Source organism: Gorilla gorilla, chromosome 15 (assembly GCF_029281585.2).
Source record: "Gorilla gorilla gorilla isolate KB3781 chromosome 15, NHGRI_mGorGor1-v2.1_pri, whole genome shotgun sequence".
In the NCBI taxonomy this organism is placed as follows: domain Eukaryota; kingdom Metazoa; phylum Chordata; class Mammalia; order Primates; family Hominidae; genus Gorilla; species Gorilla gorilla.
In genome coordinates, this window is record NC_073239.2 from 94,279,916 (window position 1) to 94,294,055 (window position 14,140).

Genomic DNA, 14,140 nt, shown 5'->3' on the forward strand with positions numbered 1-14,140 from the left:
ATTGAGTCAATCTTACTAGTTATAGTTCTCTTCAGATTTTTAAAATTTCTTCATGATTCAGTCTTTGTAGGTTGTATGTTTCTAGGAGTTTTTCTATTTCTTTGAAGTTATCCAATTTGTTGGCATATAATTGTTCATAGTAGACTCTTACTCTTAAGATCCTTTTTACTTTGATGGCATCAGTTTTTTTTTGTAGAGACAAGGCGTTGCTTTGTTTCCCAGGCTGGGATTACAGGCGTGAGCTGGTCTGTGGCATCAGTTTTAATGTTTCCTCTTTCATTTCTGATTTTATTTTATTCTTCTCTCTTCTCTACCAGTTAGTCTAGGAAAGGGCTGTTAGCTCTTATTTTTGTTCTTTTTTCCCCATTGTTTTTATAGTCTTATTTTGTTTATTTCTATTCTAATCTAATTATGTGCTTCCTTTTGCTTACTTTGGGTTTAGTTTGTTCTTTTTGTAGTTCTTTGAAGTATAAAAGGTTAGGTTGTTGATTTGAGATCTTTCTTATTTTTAATGTAGGCATTTACCCCTATAAAGTTTGCTCATAGTACTGCTTTTGTTGCAACCCATAAGTTTTGGTATGTTGTTTTCATTTTCACTTAAGATATTTTCAAATTTTCCTTGTGATTTCCTGTTTGATTCACTGGTTGTTCAAGAGTTGTGTTGACTTCCACATATTTGTGAATTTTCTAGTTTTTCTTCTGCTATTTCTAGTATCATTCTATTATAGTCAAAAAAAAAAAAAGACGGTTGGTATGATTTGAATCTTCTTAAATTTGTTAGGACTTGTTTTGTGACCTAACGTGATCTATCCTGGAAAATGTTCCATGTGCACTTGAAAAGAACGTGTATTCTGCTGCTGTTGAGTGGAGTGTTATGTACTTGTCCATTAGGTTCTAATTGGTGTATCGTGTTGTTCAAGTCTTCTGTTTCCTTACTAACCTTTTGTCTGGTTGTTCTATCCATTATTGAAAGTTGGGTATTAAAATCTCCTACTATAATTGTATACCTTCAGTTATGTCAATATTTGCCTCATATATGTGGATGTTCTGATGTTAAGTACATATATAATTGTTGTATCTTCCTGGTGAATTGGTCTTTTTATCATCATGTCATTCTTTGTCTCTCATGACAGTTTTTGACTTAAAATCTATTTTGTCTGATACAAGTATGACTACTCCTGTTCTTTTTTGGTTACCATTTATGTGGAATTATCTTTCTCTATGCTCTGACTTTCAGCCTATATGTGTCCTAACATCTAAAGTGAGTCTCTTGAAGACAAGATATACGTTGGATCTTGTTTTTGTTTTTGTTTTTTATCCATTCAGCCACTTGGTATCTTTTGATTGATGGGTTTAATCCATTTACATTTAAAATAATTACTGATAGGGAAGGACTTATCACTGCCATTTTGTTTTTTTCTCTGTGTTGCAGTTTTGTTCTTCTTTTCCTCTCTTGCTGCTTTCTTTTGTATTTCACTGATTTTTTTTTGTAATGACATTATTTTCTTTTTGTTGTTGGTATTTTCTTTGTAGTTACCGTAGGAAATTGCATAAAAATCATAAAAATAGTTGTAACAACCTATTTTAAGATGATAATGTCAATCATATACAAAAACTCTACTTCATCTTCCCCTACCCCTGCTTTTTGTTATTTATCTCACAAATTATATCTTTTGGATATTTTGTATCCATTAGCATGGTTTTATAGTAATAGTTTTTTTTTTAGTATTTTTATTTTTGAGACAGGGTCTCACCCTGTGGCCCAGGCTAGAGTACAGTGGCGTGAACACAGCTCACTTCAGCCTTGATCTCCTGGGCTCAGGTGATCCTCCCGCCTCAGCCTCCCAGGTAGCTGGGACTACAGGCACATACCACCATACTTGACTAATTTTTGTTATTTCTAGTAGAGACAGGGTTTTACCACATTGCCTAGGTTGGTCTCGAACTTCTGGAATCAAGCGATCCGCCTGCCTCAGCCTCCCAAAGTGCTGGATTACAGTCGTAAGCCACCGTGCCAAGCCTATTTTTAATTTTTATTATTTATTTATATTTATACTTATTGATATTTATAATTTTATTTTATACATTTTATTATTTCTATATTTACATTTTTATATACATTTTATTTATCTATTTATGAGACAGGGTCTCGCTCTGTCACCCAGGTTAGAGTGCAGTGACATGATCATTGCTCACTGCAGCCTCAACTTTCCAGGCTCAAGCAATCCTCCCACATCAGACTACCACGTACCTGAGACCACAGGTGTGTGCCACTATGCCCAGCTAATTGTTTTTTTTTTTAAGAGATGTTGTCTCCCTATGTTGCCCAGGCTAGTCTCAAACACCTAAGCCCAAGCAATTCTCCTGCCTTGGCCTCCCAAAGTGCTGAGATTACAGGTGTGAGCCATCACACTTGGCCAGCTTTTATCTTTAAATACTATACCACAATTAAAAATGATTTATGTACCACTCATCACAGTATTATGTATATGGCTATATATTCAGCTTTGCCAGAGAGCTTTTTATTTTTGTATACTTTTGTGTTGTTGACTAGCATGTTTTCATTTCAACTTAAGGATTCCCTTCAGCATTAGTTGTAAGGCAGGTCCAGGAGTGATGAGGTTTTTTATTGTTGTTTATCTGGGAAGCTCTTTCTTTCTCTTTTTTTTTTTTTTTTTTCTTGAGATGGAGTTTTGCTATTGTCACCCAGGCTGAAGTGCAGTGGTGCAATCTCAGATCACTGCAACCTCTGCCTCCCTGGGTTCAAGCAATTCTCCTGCCTCAGCCTCCCAATTATCTGGGATTACAGGTACCTGCCACCATGCCCAGCTAATTTTTGTATTTTTAGTAGAGACAGGGTTTCACCATGTTGGCTAGGCTGGTCTTGAACTCCTGACCTCAGGAGATCTGCCCGCCTCGGCCTCCCAAAGTGCTGGGGTCACAGATGTGAGCCACCATGCCCAGCTTCTCCTTAGTTTTTGAAGCACAGGTTTGCAAGAGATAGTATTCTTGGTTGACAGTTTTTTTTTCTTTTTTCTTTTTTTTTTTTTTTTTTGAGACAGAGTCTCGCTCTTTCGCCCAGGCTGGACTGCAGTGGTGCGATCTTGGCTCACTGCTACCTCCGCCTCCCGGGTTCACGCCATTCTCCTGCCTCAGCCTCCCAAGTAGCTGGTACTACAGGCACCCGCCACCATGCCCGGCTAATTTTTTGTATTTTCAGTAGAGACGGGGTTTCACCATGTTAGCCAGGATGGTCTCGATGTCCTGACCTCGTGATCCGCCTGCCTCGGCCTCCCAAAGTGCTGGGATTACAGGCGTGAGCCACCGCGCCTGACCAACAGGTTTTTTTTTTTTTTCCCATTTCAGCACTTTGAATATATCAAGCACTCCCTTCTGGCCTGTAATGTTTCTGCTGAGAAGCCACCAGTAGTCTTCTGGGAACTCCCTTGTGTATGATAAGTTGCTTTTTCTTTGCAGCTTTCAGTATTCTTTGTCTTTGACTTTTGATGGTTTGATTATAACGTGTCTCTGTGTGGTCCTCTTTGGGTTCATCCAAATTGGAGTCCTCTGAGCTTCTTGAATTTGGATGTCCATTTCCTTCCTCAGATCTGGGATGTTTTTGGCCATTATTTCTTCAAATAAGCTCTTTGCACCTTGCTCTGCCTCTCTTCTCCTTCTGACATTCCCATAAGGCATATATTGACCCACTTGATAGTATCCTGTAAGTCCTCTAGATTTTCTTCACTTTTCTTAATTTTCTTTTTGCTCTTCTGATTTCATAATTTCAAATAACTGGTCTTCAAATTTGCTGATTCTTTCTTCTGTGTGATCAAGTCTAATGTTGAACCACTCTAGTGAGTTGTTTCAATTAAATTATTGTGCTCTCCAGCTCCAAATTTTGGTTCTTAGTTTCTCTTTATGATATTATTTTATTCATGTATTGTTTTCCTGATTTCATCAGTTGTTTTTTTTTTTTTCTTCAGAGACAGGGTCTCACTATGTTGCCCAGGCTGGTCTCAAACTCCTGGGCTCAAATAATCCTCCCACCTCAGCATCCCAAACTGGTGGGATTACAGGCCTGTAATTTGTAATACACAATTACAAATTTGTAATTTTTAATTACAAATTACAGGCCTGTAATCTGTAATATGTAAACTTTGCCCAGCCTAGTTGTTTTTCTGTGTTTTGTAGCTCATTGAGCCTCTTTAAGATTATTACTTTGAATTCTTTGTTAGGTAACTCACAGATCTGTTTCTTTAGGGCTGGTTTCTGCAGTAGTTTGTTCTTATGGTTGAGCAATATTGCCTTTTTAATTTTTGGTGGAATTTGGGCATTTGAAAAAACAGTCAGGCCTCTCCCAATCTTTACAGACTGGCACCATACAGGGGAAGATCTTTCCCAATCAGCCCAGCTAGAGATTCTGAGGCCTGTCAAATCTTTCCAGGAATGTGTCTTCTCTGGGCTTGAGTTTGGAATTTCCCAATTAAAGAGTTTTGCCTGTTTCTATTGCAGGGGCTGATAATCTTTTCCTCACTTTGGTATCTATCTGCAGTACTGCAGGTTCTCTGTACTGCAACAAGCCACTGAGTGATCCTTTGTTTTCATCCAAAATATGTTGGTTCCTCATCAGCGCTCCAAGTCATGTGAGACAGAAACCAATCCCTCAGGCAGCCCCCAAAAAGGCAGAACAGTGGACAAACATTCCATTTTTCTTTTTCCCTCCAAAGGAGAAGCCACAAATTAGGTATTTTCTCCTGATCACCTGAGGCTGGCTTGGGGAAAGGGATATCTTAGGTGAACTGCAATGGCTTTTCTTACCACTGTAAATACAGCTGTTCTTGGATTTGTACCTCTCCAGGGCACTACAATTTCTTAAGTGCTTGCTGGAGGTTTCATAAAGGCTTTTTGGACCATATATTGTTGTTAAGTTAGTGTCTCGAGGTTACAAAGTCTGGAGCTTCCTATTTCTTCATCTTACTGATACCAATCTGAGACAGATGTCAATTTTTATTGCTATTAGATGTGAGTGCATTCCTTTCGTAAGATACACCCACTCTTTCTAGTTTGCTATTTCAAATCTGCAGACTTGAGAAACCAGATGGGGAAGGTTATGACTTATAAACATAAATGGTTTATAAAAACAAAACAGCGTTCATTCAGGGTACAACTTTAAACTACAAAAACAAAACAAAAAAGAACAGAACTGAGAAACTAAGGATGAAGATTTCAGACCACTATTTCCACAGGTTCACTTACTGTTGGTGCTGGATGTGTTTCCTTGGCGCAAGATTAACAAAGTCAGACTTCTGAATACATAAGGTATACTTTCGTTGCTATATGACAGCCTTATATTTGTTCTGTATTTCTATAAAAACCAGTGTCTTAAAGCTCTGGATTTTGCTTCTAAGCAACATAAGTCACACTCTATTTAAGCCTTCTCTCCTGGTTGAAAGAGCACTTTCTCTTAGTGCCTGATCCTTCCAAATATAAAATGCCACCTGCAAGTTTCAAATATTGTTTTCTCCCAGTCATATTGAGTACCACTAATAGGTTTATGCATCCTTATCTCCTTATCAGTAAGCCAGTCAGTAAATTCACTGAGAAGCCTGCCTCCTTGGACGTATGCTGTATCTATAAACATGTTCAATTCAAATTTGGTCCCACCATCTAGGAATTAATCTAACTTCAGAGAAAAACTAAGAAGTAGAGTGAGGAGGTGACATATGCTCCCAGAGTGACCTGGAGTTGCAGAATTCAGGAGCCTAATTATAGGTACCTGCTTCACACACATTTCCTATTTAAGTGTCTGAAGCCATATTGTAGAAAGATATCAGAATCAAGACTGGACTGACAGCTTTTCTGCAAATCAATATTCCTGGTTTCAAGGAAGTCACTGGCACAGGGCCTGTGAAGTCCCGGGTAGCCTTCCTGTAAGGGAGCATTCCACTATTACCTCAGCCCCAAAAGAAAGAACTGATTCCATTTGCATTCCTTGCCAATAGATAAGGAATGGCTAGACATTAGCAACTGTGGAGGGCAAGCTGGTGGTCATGATGACTGAGTGAATGGATGAATAAATGATCATTTAATCAATCCATCCACTAAAAGGTAATCACTACTAATCCATGCTTTATTGTGTAACCACAGCCAGGGGACCCTGGTATAGATTTTCCTGTCCTTTTAGACCAGGAGTCATTGACTCTGGGTTGGAAAAGATAGGATGACAATCCACCAGCCAAACTTACCCTCCAATATAAAAAAAATTTAAGACATTTGAATTCTCAGCAGTGAGATTCTTGTCCATCTTCCTGAATTTGGATACTCGGCTTACCTCAAATTATATAATAGTCTGCAGAAGAAGGTTGCATGGGCACAAGCCTCGATCATCAGTCCCCGAGAACGGCCCTGCAAATACAGCCAGATACGATCTTCCTCTGGAACCCCATACTCAAACTGCAGGGACTCAAGGTCCTGGAGCATGTCCATTTCCAAGCCACTATTTCCTGCAGTGATAGACACTAATCAATTTGGCTCCCTGTCCCGGTAGAAGAGGGGTCTATGTAGGAGGTGTGTGTATGATGGTGTGTGTGCCCAGGTCACAAGCACTCATGATGATGGGCTTCAGCACCTCTCTACTCCCAGATTCTGAATTTGGAATTCACCTCTCTTGAATTCACACTCTAGAGTGTGAGTGTTTGAGGATTCCTAATCACTGGCTGCCCATGAATCCTGGACTCATGAAAAACCTGTACAGAAACCCAAAGTATTGTTTCTCCACACAGGTTACAGGCACTGTTTTCGGCAGATGAATTTACAACAGCAATTGAGTTTTACAGGTATTCTTGGGCCAGGATGTTTTCCCTTCCATTCCCTCCTGCGTTTTGGAAATAGGACTGAACACACAGAACCACATTTCAAAGAAATGCTTCCCTTTCACTAAACTCTGTTCTCCACAGGGTACAAAATAACCCAAACTAAATATCATTGTCCCCTGTCTAGGGCAGGGACATCTAGATTTTACAAACTAAACTCAAAGTCATATAAACCCACCTACATATATCTATCACCAAACAGAGAAGATTGGCTCTGCTCCTCAGTACTTCTGATCCTGGAAGGTAAGAACTACATTTCTAAGGAGAATTACCCAAGAAACTTGTGATTATGACTCCTTAACTACCAGATTACAGTCTCTAAGTCTTAAAGAGGCCAGCCCCACTTAGAGGTTTTCCTGAGCTGTGTATCAGGACATGAATTCCTTCCACTATTTCTAGGAGTACTACACTAGAGCAGTATGAGACCCTCCTTTTCCCAACAGAAGATTCTGGATTTCTAGGGGTTTTTTTTGCAGACTAGAATATCTTACAGATCTTAGCACTACTTGAGTTAGTTTACAACTCCTTCTTTTTGTGTTCAAGAAACCAATAAAATTTTTTCAGGTGAAATCCACATAACATAAAATTAGCCATTTTAAAGTGAACAATTCATCAGTACATTCAGAATGTTGTGCCACCACCTCTATCTTGTTGCAAAATACTTTCATATTCCCAAAAGGAACGCCTACACCCATTAAGCAGTTACTCCCTATCCCTCCCCACCCTCAGCCTCTGGAACCACCAATCTGCTTTCTGTCTGAATGGATTTACCTATTCCAGATATTTTATATAAATGGAATCATACAATATGTGACCTTTTGTGTCTGGCTTCTCTAATCCCTTTTATAGGAAGGCTGTTATATGACGACACCATCTCTTTAAAAGCAAAGTCTCACCCGGGCGTGGTGGCTCACGCCTGTAATCGCAGCACTTTGGGAGGCTGAGGCAGGCGGATCACTTGAGGTCAGGAGTTGACCAGCCTGACTAACACGGTGAAACCCCATCTCCACTAAAAAGCTGGGCATGGTGGCAGCTACTTATTAGCTGGGCGTGGTGGCACGTCTGTAATCTCGGCTACTCAGGAGGCTGAGGCAGGAGAATTGCTTGAACCTGGGAGATGGACGTTGGTTGCAGTGAGCCGAGATTGCGCCATTGTACTCCAGCCTGGGTGGCAGAGGGAGACTCCATCTCAAAAAAATAAAAAATAAAATAAAATAAAAGCAAAGTCTCTGCACTTGAAATGAGGGGCATGGATGTTCTCATCAGACCTAAGAAACATTTTCTTACACCAAAACAGTCAGTAGGTCATCCTAATGTTGCCAAGTAATGCTTCCTGCTCCGAAGGAAAAAGAAGCTCAAAACCTAGATTAGCATGACCAATGCAGCATACAAGTTGTACAGACATGAATTCTAGGCCTATCCTTTACTTATGCATTCTCAAAAGTGGGGATCAGTTGTTATATTTTGTATTATGTCACCTTGGCTAGGCTGAACTGCAATTTCCAGAATTCCCTTCCCTGTATGTTTCCAGTTAAGGTGGACCACCAGAGATATTTCTATGCAAGATCAGGAGGGTGGAAATGAACAGCAACCAGTCTGTGTTTCAGTGTGCATAATCAGGGGAAGTACTTTTGTAGTTCACACATGTTGTTGTTTATCTGCTGAGTACCTTGTTGGTGAGGGGCAACAGTTGGGCCTGTAACTGCTACATCTTCCCTGGTTCCTTCTTCAGTTGCTCACTCCTGGGCCAGGTGTTCTTCATTTCCGTGACAAAGGCCACTAGCTTTTCCAGCAGCGGGACACCCACCTCATCAAGGTTTGAGGCTGTGAGAACTGACATGGGTCCCAGTCCCTTCTCATGGTTTCTAGCTTGTCCCTGCTCACTCACTTTATAATGATCTTCCCTTCTTCACGGCCTTCCCTATGGATTTCAAGCTCTACCACTGGACATGAAGACAACTACCTTAAACACACCCTCCAGCTGCCATACTTGAGTGGAAGTACTCAAACAGAAAAGACAGACTCTACTCCTCAGTACTTCTCATCCAATTTCTCTAAACAGGTCAGAGAAAGGTCAAATTTCTCTAACAAACTGCAGATATAGATTAGATTAGATTAGATTAGATTAGATTAGATAATGCATATATATGCCTAGTGGTTCTGCTTCTCTAAATGAACCCTAACCAATATACTAGTTAATAAAGTAACCACTGTTTGTTTGAAGATGAACCAATAATTTTAGTACAGTCTAGCAAATTAAACTCTTGTTTCTTCAATAGCAAGAAGGATGATCAAGAAAGGAACTAAATATGAGGTTACCTGGAATTGCAAAGTGGAGGAGCAAAAGATGGAGTCTGATCCCCTTAAAGCAGTTTCTCAACACTGGTGTTACTAACATGTGGGCAGGATAATCCTTTGTTGTGGGGCTGTCCTGTGGATTGTAGGGCGTTTAGCAGCATCCCTGACCTCTACCCACTGGATGCCAGTAGCACGCCTAGTGTGGCAACAGAAAGCAACTTCGAACATTGCCAAATGTCTCTTGAGGGGCAAAACTGCCTCCAGTTGAGAACCATATTGCCTTAAGGCATGGCATGTGCCTCTGTAGGAGCATCTTCTCTTTGCCTTCTATGACTTCACCCACTCCACAGTCACAGGAGCACAGAACTCTACAAAATGTTAGCTGGGTGTGGTGGCACGCGCCTGTAGTCCCAGCTACTCAGGAGGCTGAAGCGGGAAGATTGCTTGAGTCTGGGATGTCAAGGCTGCAGTGAGCCATGACGGTGCCGCTGCACTCCAGCCTGGGTGACAGACCATGTCTATTTAAAAAAACAGGCCGGGTGTGGTGGCTCATGCCTGTAATCCCAGCACTTTGGGAGGCCAAGGCAGGCGGATCACGTGAGGTCAGGAGTTTGAGACCAGCCTGGCCAACATGGTGAAACCCTGTCTCTACTAAAAATACAAAAATTAGCTGGGCATGGTGGCAGGTGCCTGTAATCCCAGCTACTTGGGAGGCTGAGGCAGGAGAATCATCTGAACCTGGGAGGTGGAGGTTGCAGTGAGCTGAGAGCGCCACTGCACTCCAGCCTGGGCGACAGAGCGAGACACCATCTCACAAACAAACAAACTCTACAAAATTTTAGATTATCTAATGAATCCAGAGAAAGAAAGGGACTCACCCAGCATCACATAACTAGTTAGTGGTAGAGCTGGAAAAAGTCAGGTCTTGTGTCTCCCAGCACCGTGCTGTTTCTGTTAACCACACAGCCCTGCTTTGCCATAGCACTGTTACTCTATAACCTGACATGTGCTGACAGGCTGCTGAATGCAGTCACTGAGGAAGACTTGTAATGATCCTAAGATCCTGAGCAATTATTTCATCATTCTGCACAAAACCACCAGGAGCGGGAGAGAAGGCACCAAGGAAGAAATACCTTTATTAGGAGTCTAGGCATGTCAGAAAAACCCAGTTCAGTCACAGAAAAGGAGGCAAATATTGGTACAGAGCAAGAATCCAAGTGTGAAAATAAAACCTCCATCTAAATATCCTAACAGAAATGCTGCTGAATTTAGCCCAGGTGAAACTTCTGAAAGCTCCTGGTGAAATGAGATTTTTGCATAAAGAGAGAGCTCTCCAGCACTGCTGCATCTGAGCTTCTTATAAAGTGACGGGTCTTGGCTAGCAGTAGAGGAAGAGATAAAGGGGATGTCTCATCACCCAAGCAAGGTCATCTGTGTTCAAGTGAGAGAAGAACCTTAGGGTTTTGGACAGAGTAAACTGGGGCAGCAGAGGGAAAATGGCTGAGGAAACACAATGTCTAGGCCGTGTGTGGCATAATGTGGAGGGGTCTGTGCAGTCTGGTGTGAGTGCATCTCCAGGAGGTCTTGGGAAACACTGGCATTCCTTCCTGAGGCCATTTTGGTTCTGTTCTGACTTCATTCAGAGCAGAACTGCCAATGTCCAGCGCCAAGTCCTGGATCATAATTAGCTGAGTGGAATGCAGTAGCCACCCTATGACTCCCATACCTCTTCCTTTCTGGAGCAGTCACTTTTCTCAGACCAAGTGAGATCTTACCCAGTAGGGGCCCAATCTGGAAATCACTCCCACCTTCATATGAGCACCAGGTGGAGAGAATCATTCTCATGACTCAAAGCTTTAGATCTCGATCCTCAGATGATGTTCCTCGGACAGAAGATCAGTCTGAAGTTATCTGTGTCAAGAGTAGCTGGCACTGCCCGTGGGTGATGGGCCCAAGCGATGTGATGCCGCAGCTCTCCCAAAGAAGAGCTCTCTCTGCTTTCACAGGCAGGAGAGGAGGAAATGAGGCAGGCTTCAAGGTAGTCAATGCCACTTAATTCTTCCATCGAATTTGCTGTGGAAAGAGGAAACAATGAAAGTGTGTGATCAGTTTTCACTTATCCCTACAGCAAGGCAGAGAAAATGCAACAAAACAAGGCTCAGCTAGATAATGTAAGGAAAAGAAAAAGTAGAATCAGATCAGGAGGTGGGGGATGTTGAGAAATTTTTAAAAATATATGGGGGAGTTCATTTATTCAAAGATGCATTAAACACCTATTTTGTATTTTACAAGCCTAATTTTGGTCATTTGACCCTAAGGTAGGTTCCAAAATACCTAACAGGGAACTAACTTTCATATTAACAAAGAGCTCAGTAATTTCCTGCTGTGAGAGATGAACCAGCTGTGCTCCCCAGATAGCTAACATCTATTTCACCCACTTCTTATTTTCAACTGGTAGGTCCCATCCACCCCCATGAGACCATACAGTTTGGATATTCTGAATCTGTAACATGTTTTCATACTTTCAATATTTAGTTTCTCCTACCTGCTAGGTTTAACTATTATCACAGCATTACAGTTAAGTCTTAGCTTGAGGTCCCCAGATTACCCCCCTATCATACGGCATCTCAGGAGTAATTTCTGCTATTCAAAGCAGTGCTTTTGACATTGTGGCCAGAGGAGAGCCTTACATCCATGTGGCTTAGCCAACTGCAATCCTTCCAGACCTTGGGAACATACATTTGGTACTATTTTGTGAACTGTCTGTCTCCTGAGCCTGCTGGAGGGGTAAACTGTAACTGCTCACCGAGCTGCTGAGAAGAGCATCAATCTTCTCCTCCTCTGCTGATCCTTTATCTACCTTACTCCTGTATGCTAGCAACTGTTGACGATCCTTCAGGTCCCGGTAGGTCTGTGCATCAAAACAAACAATACAAACCTCCAATCAGCCTCTGTACAGGGTTCTTTTTGCCCAGGATGGTCTCAAAACTCCTGGGCTCAAGCAATCCTCTCTCCTCAGGCTCCTGAGTAGCTGGAACTACCGGTGTGTGCTACTGGGTACACATGAGGGCTTATTTCTTTTTGTCATTATCACTTTGACCCAGCGCTCAAGGAGAGGCTAAAAGGCTATAGTGGGATAACGGTGGGGTCCAGTGCCCACAGAACTCCATGTTGGAGAGAAGACTACACAGCTTGTATAGCTTGATTTAGTTCTATGAATTCTCCAAGTACGACAAGTTTATAAAAACACAGAGAAAGCAGTCAGAGGGCTGGGAAAATAATACAGGAGTGCTGGTCTCCAAACGAACTCTTGCCAGATTATTCTGTCCATTCAGTCAAACCTGGTGGGAGCACCTCAGGATCTTGGACAGAGAATATTATAATCCCCACCCTGCTTCGCCACTGAGGATCTAACGGAGGACTCCCATTTCTTGGGGACTCACATCAATGACGACATCATGGCACTTGAACTTAGTGGCTAAGTTCAACTTTGTGTCCACATCTTCCACCAGATTGACATACTCCTGTAATATCTGTGGGAAGAGGTACTTCCGATTAATGATTCAAACACCCATAAGGCACAGAGCTCTACAAGGTAGAAAAGAAAGTCCTGAAGAAGGCAAAAGAGTTCAATAGCTGTTTCCAGTTCCCATCATCAACCACAGGACTAGTTCTGCAATGGGAATGAGGTAACGCTACACAGTACTTCCATGCTGCCTCAGTAAGCAGGAAAGAGCACACTTCTCCTGATCCTCGAGCCAGATACACATGCCAGCAATGAGTGCTCTAGCTGTGATCCAGTGCTCTGCTCATTTCTCCCTGATGTCTTTTCTCCACGAGTTCTCCTTTTCTATCATTTGAACAGTACATCAGTATTCCACTTGGGCTAACACAGTAGATGCTACTCAGAGAGGACAGTTTGGAATTGTTTCTAAAGGGGAGAAAGGGAGAGAATTTTACTCCCTGGCCTTTTCTGTCTTGAGGCCTATTGCAGCCATTGTGCTGCCTTTAAGGGAAAACAAGAGCAGATCGGGTCTCCCATCACTGACCAGTAAGAGGCTTAAAGTTAGGTCTCCGAGAATATCCTGTATCCAACTCTCTTCAGGACCCATTTACCTGAACAGGGGCATTGTTCTTGTGCAAAATTTCAACAACCCGATGGAAGCCAATGGGTGCTCTCTTCTTGGTATAGCCCAGCCAGTTCTGAAAGAGGAAGATGGGGTAGCGGCAGGTAGGCCAGGCACACTCAACACATTCTAGGTTAGTCTATGTTTTACGATCAGACCAGAATAACGTGGTGGGTGAGTGGGGGTGCTGAGGGATACAGAAATAATGAGAAATGAATTTTTCAGAAAAATCAAGGGATTTGAGAGAGTGGAAATGAATCAGGTTTGAAATAACTTCTTAGATCTATAGAAACGAATGCAGGGAAAAGTCTTGAAATACTACTAAATGGGATAAGTAACTTATTTAATATTTGTAGTATGAACTTATCAATGTAGAAAATAATTCCATCTTCCATATCTTTATAAGTACAGATGTTTATTTGCAAATTCATGAGGGAAGGTCTGGAAAGCTACCCATTAAACTTTTAACAGTGTTTGCCTTGAGAAAGGGGGTGAGATAGGAGTAGGTAGAAAATGAAAAAGGAACTTCACTCTTTCTATAGTTTAATACAGTGTTTGATTTTGACAACAGACACGTATTGCTTTGTTAGTTAATATAACTAGTTAAATAATTAACAAATAGGAAAAACAGAAAATTTTTAAACCCATAATGGAAAAACAGATATTTAAAACGTAAACTAATTCATATGGAACCACCAGAGATCCCACATAGCCAAAGTAATCAATGTTAAAGAAAAACAAAATGGAGGCCAGGTGCGGTGGCTCATGTCTGTAATCCCAGCACTTTTGGAGGCTGAGGTGGGCGGATCACTTGAGGCCAGGAGTTCGAGACCAGCCTGGCCA

General features: G+C 41.6%; 3 protein-coding genes across 5 annotated transcripts in view; 1 reads left to right on the plus strand and 2 right to left on the minus strand.

The window, feature by feature from the left end:
* The window catches only part of NOXRED1 (NADP dependent oxidoreductase domain containing 1), a 35,350-nt gene extending 26,305 nt beyond the window's left edge, over positions 1–9,045 (minus strand). The window contains exons 1-2 of the mRNA XM_055361082.2: positions 7,769–9,045; positions 6,332–6,503 (exon numbers count right to left, since the gene is read on the minus strand). Coding sequence (XP_055217057.2) covers positions 6,332–6,486 — 155 coding nt within the window. The 5' untranslated portion in view covers positions 6,487–6,503; positions 7,769–9,045. The remainder of the gene's footprint in view (positions 1–6,331; positions 6,504–7,768) is intronic.
* The window catches only part of SAMD15 (sterile alpha motif domain containing 15), a 64,586-nt gene that overhangs the window by 43,317 nt on the left and 7,129 nt on the right, over positions 1–14,140 (plus strand). The window lies entirely within an intron of this gene.
* VIPAS39 (VPS33B interacting protein, apical-basolateral polarity regulator, spe-39 homolog) overlaps positions 10,282–14,140 on the minus strand; it is a 31,380-nt gene continuing 27,521 nt past the window's right edge. For both annotated transcript variants that reach the window (XM_019009564.3, XM_055361077.2), the window contains exons 17-20: positions 13,287–13,373; positions 12,614–12,703; positions 11,977–12,081; positions 10,282–11,243 (exon numbers count right to left, since the gene is read on the minus strand). In XM_019009564.3, the coding sequence (XP_018865109.2) occupies positions 11,223–11,243; positions 11,977–12,081; positions 12,614–12,703; positions 13,287–13,373 (303 nt within the window). In that variant the 3' untranslated portion in view covers positions 10,282–11,222. The remainder of the gene's footprint in view (positions 11,244–11,976; positions 12,082–12,613; positions 12,704–13,286; positions 13,374–14,140) is intronic.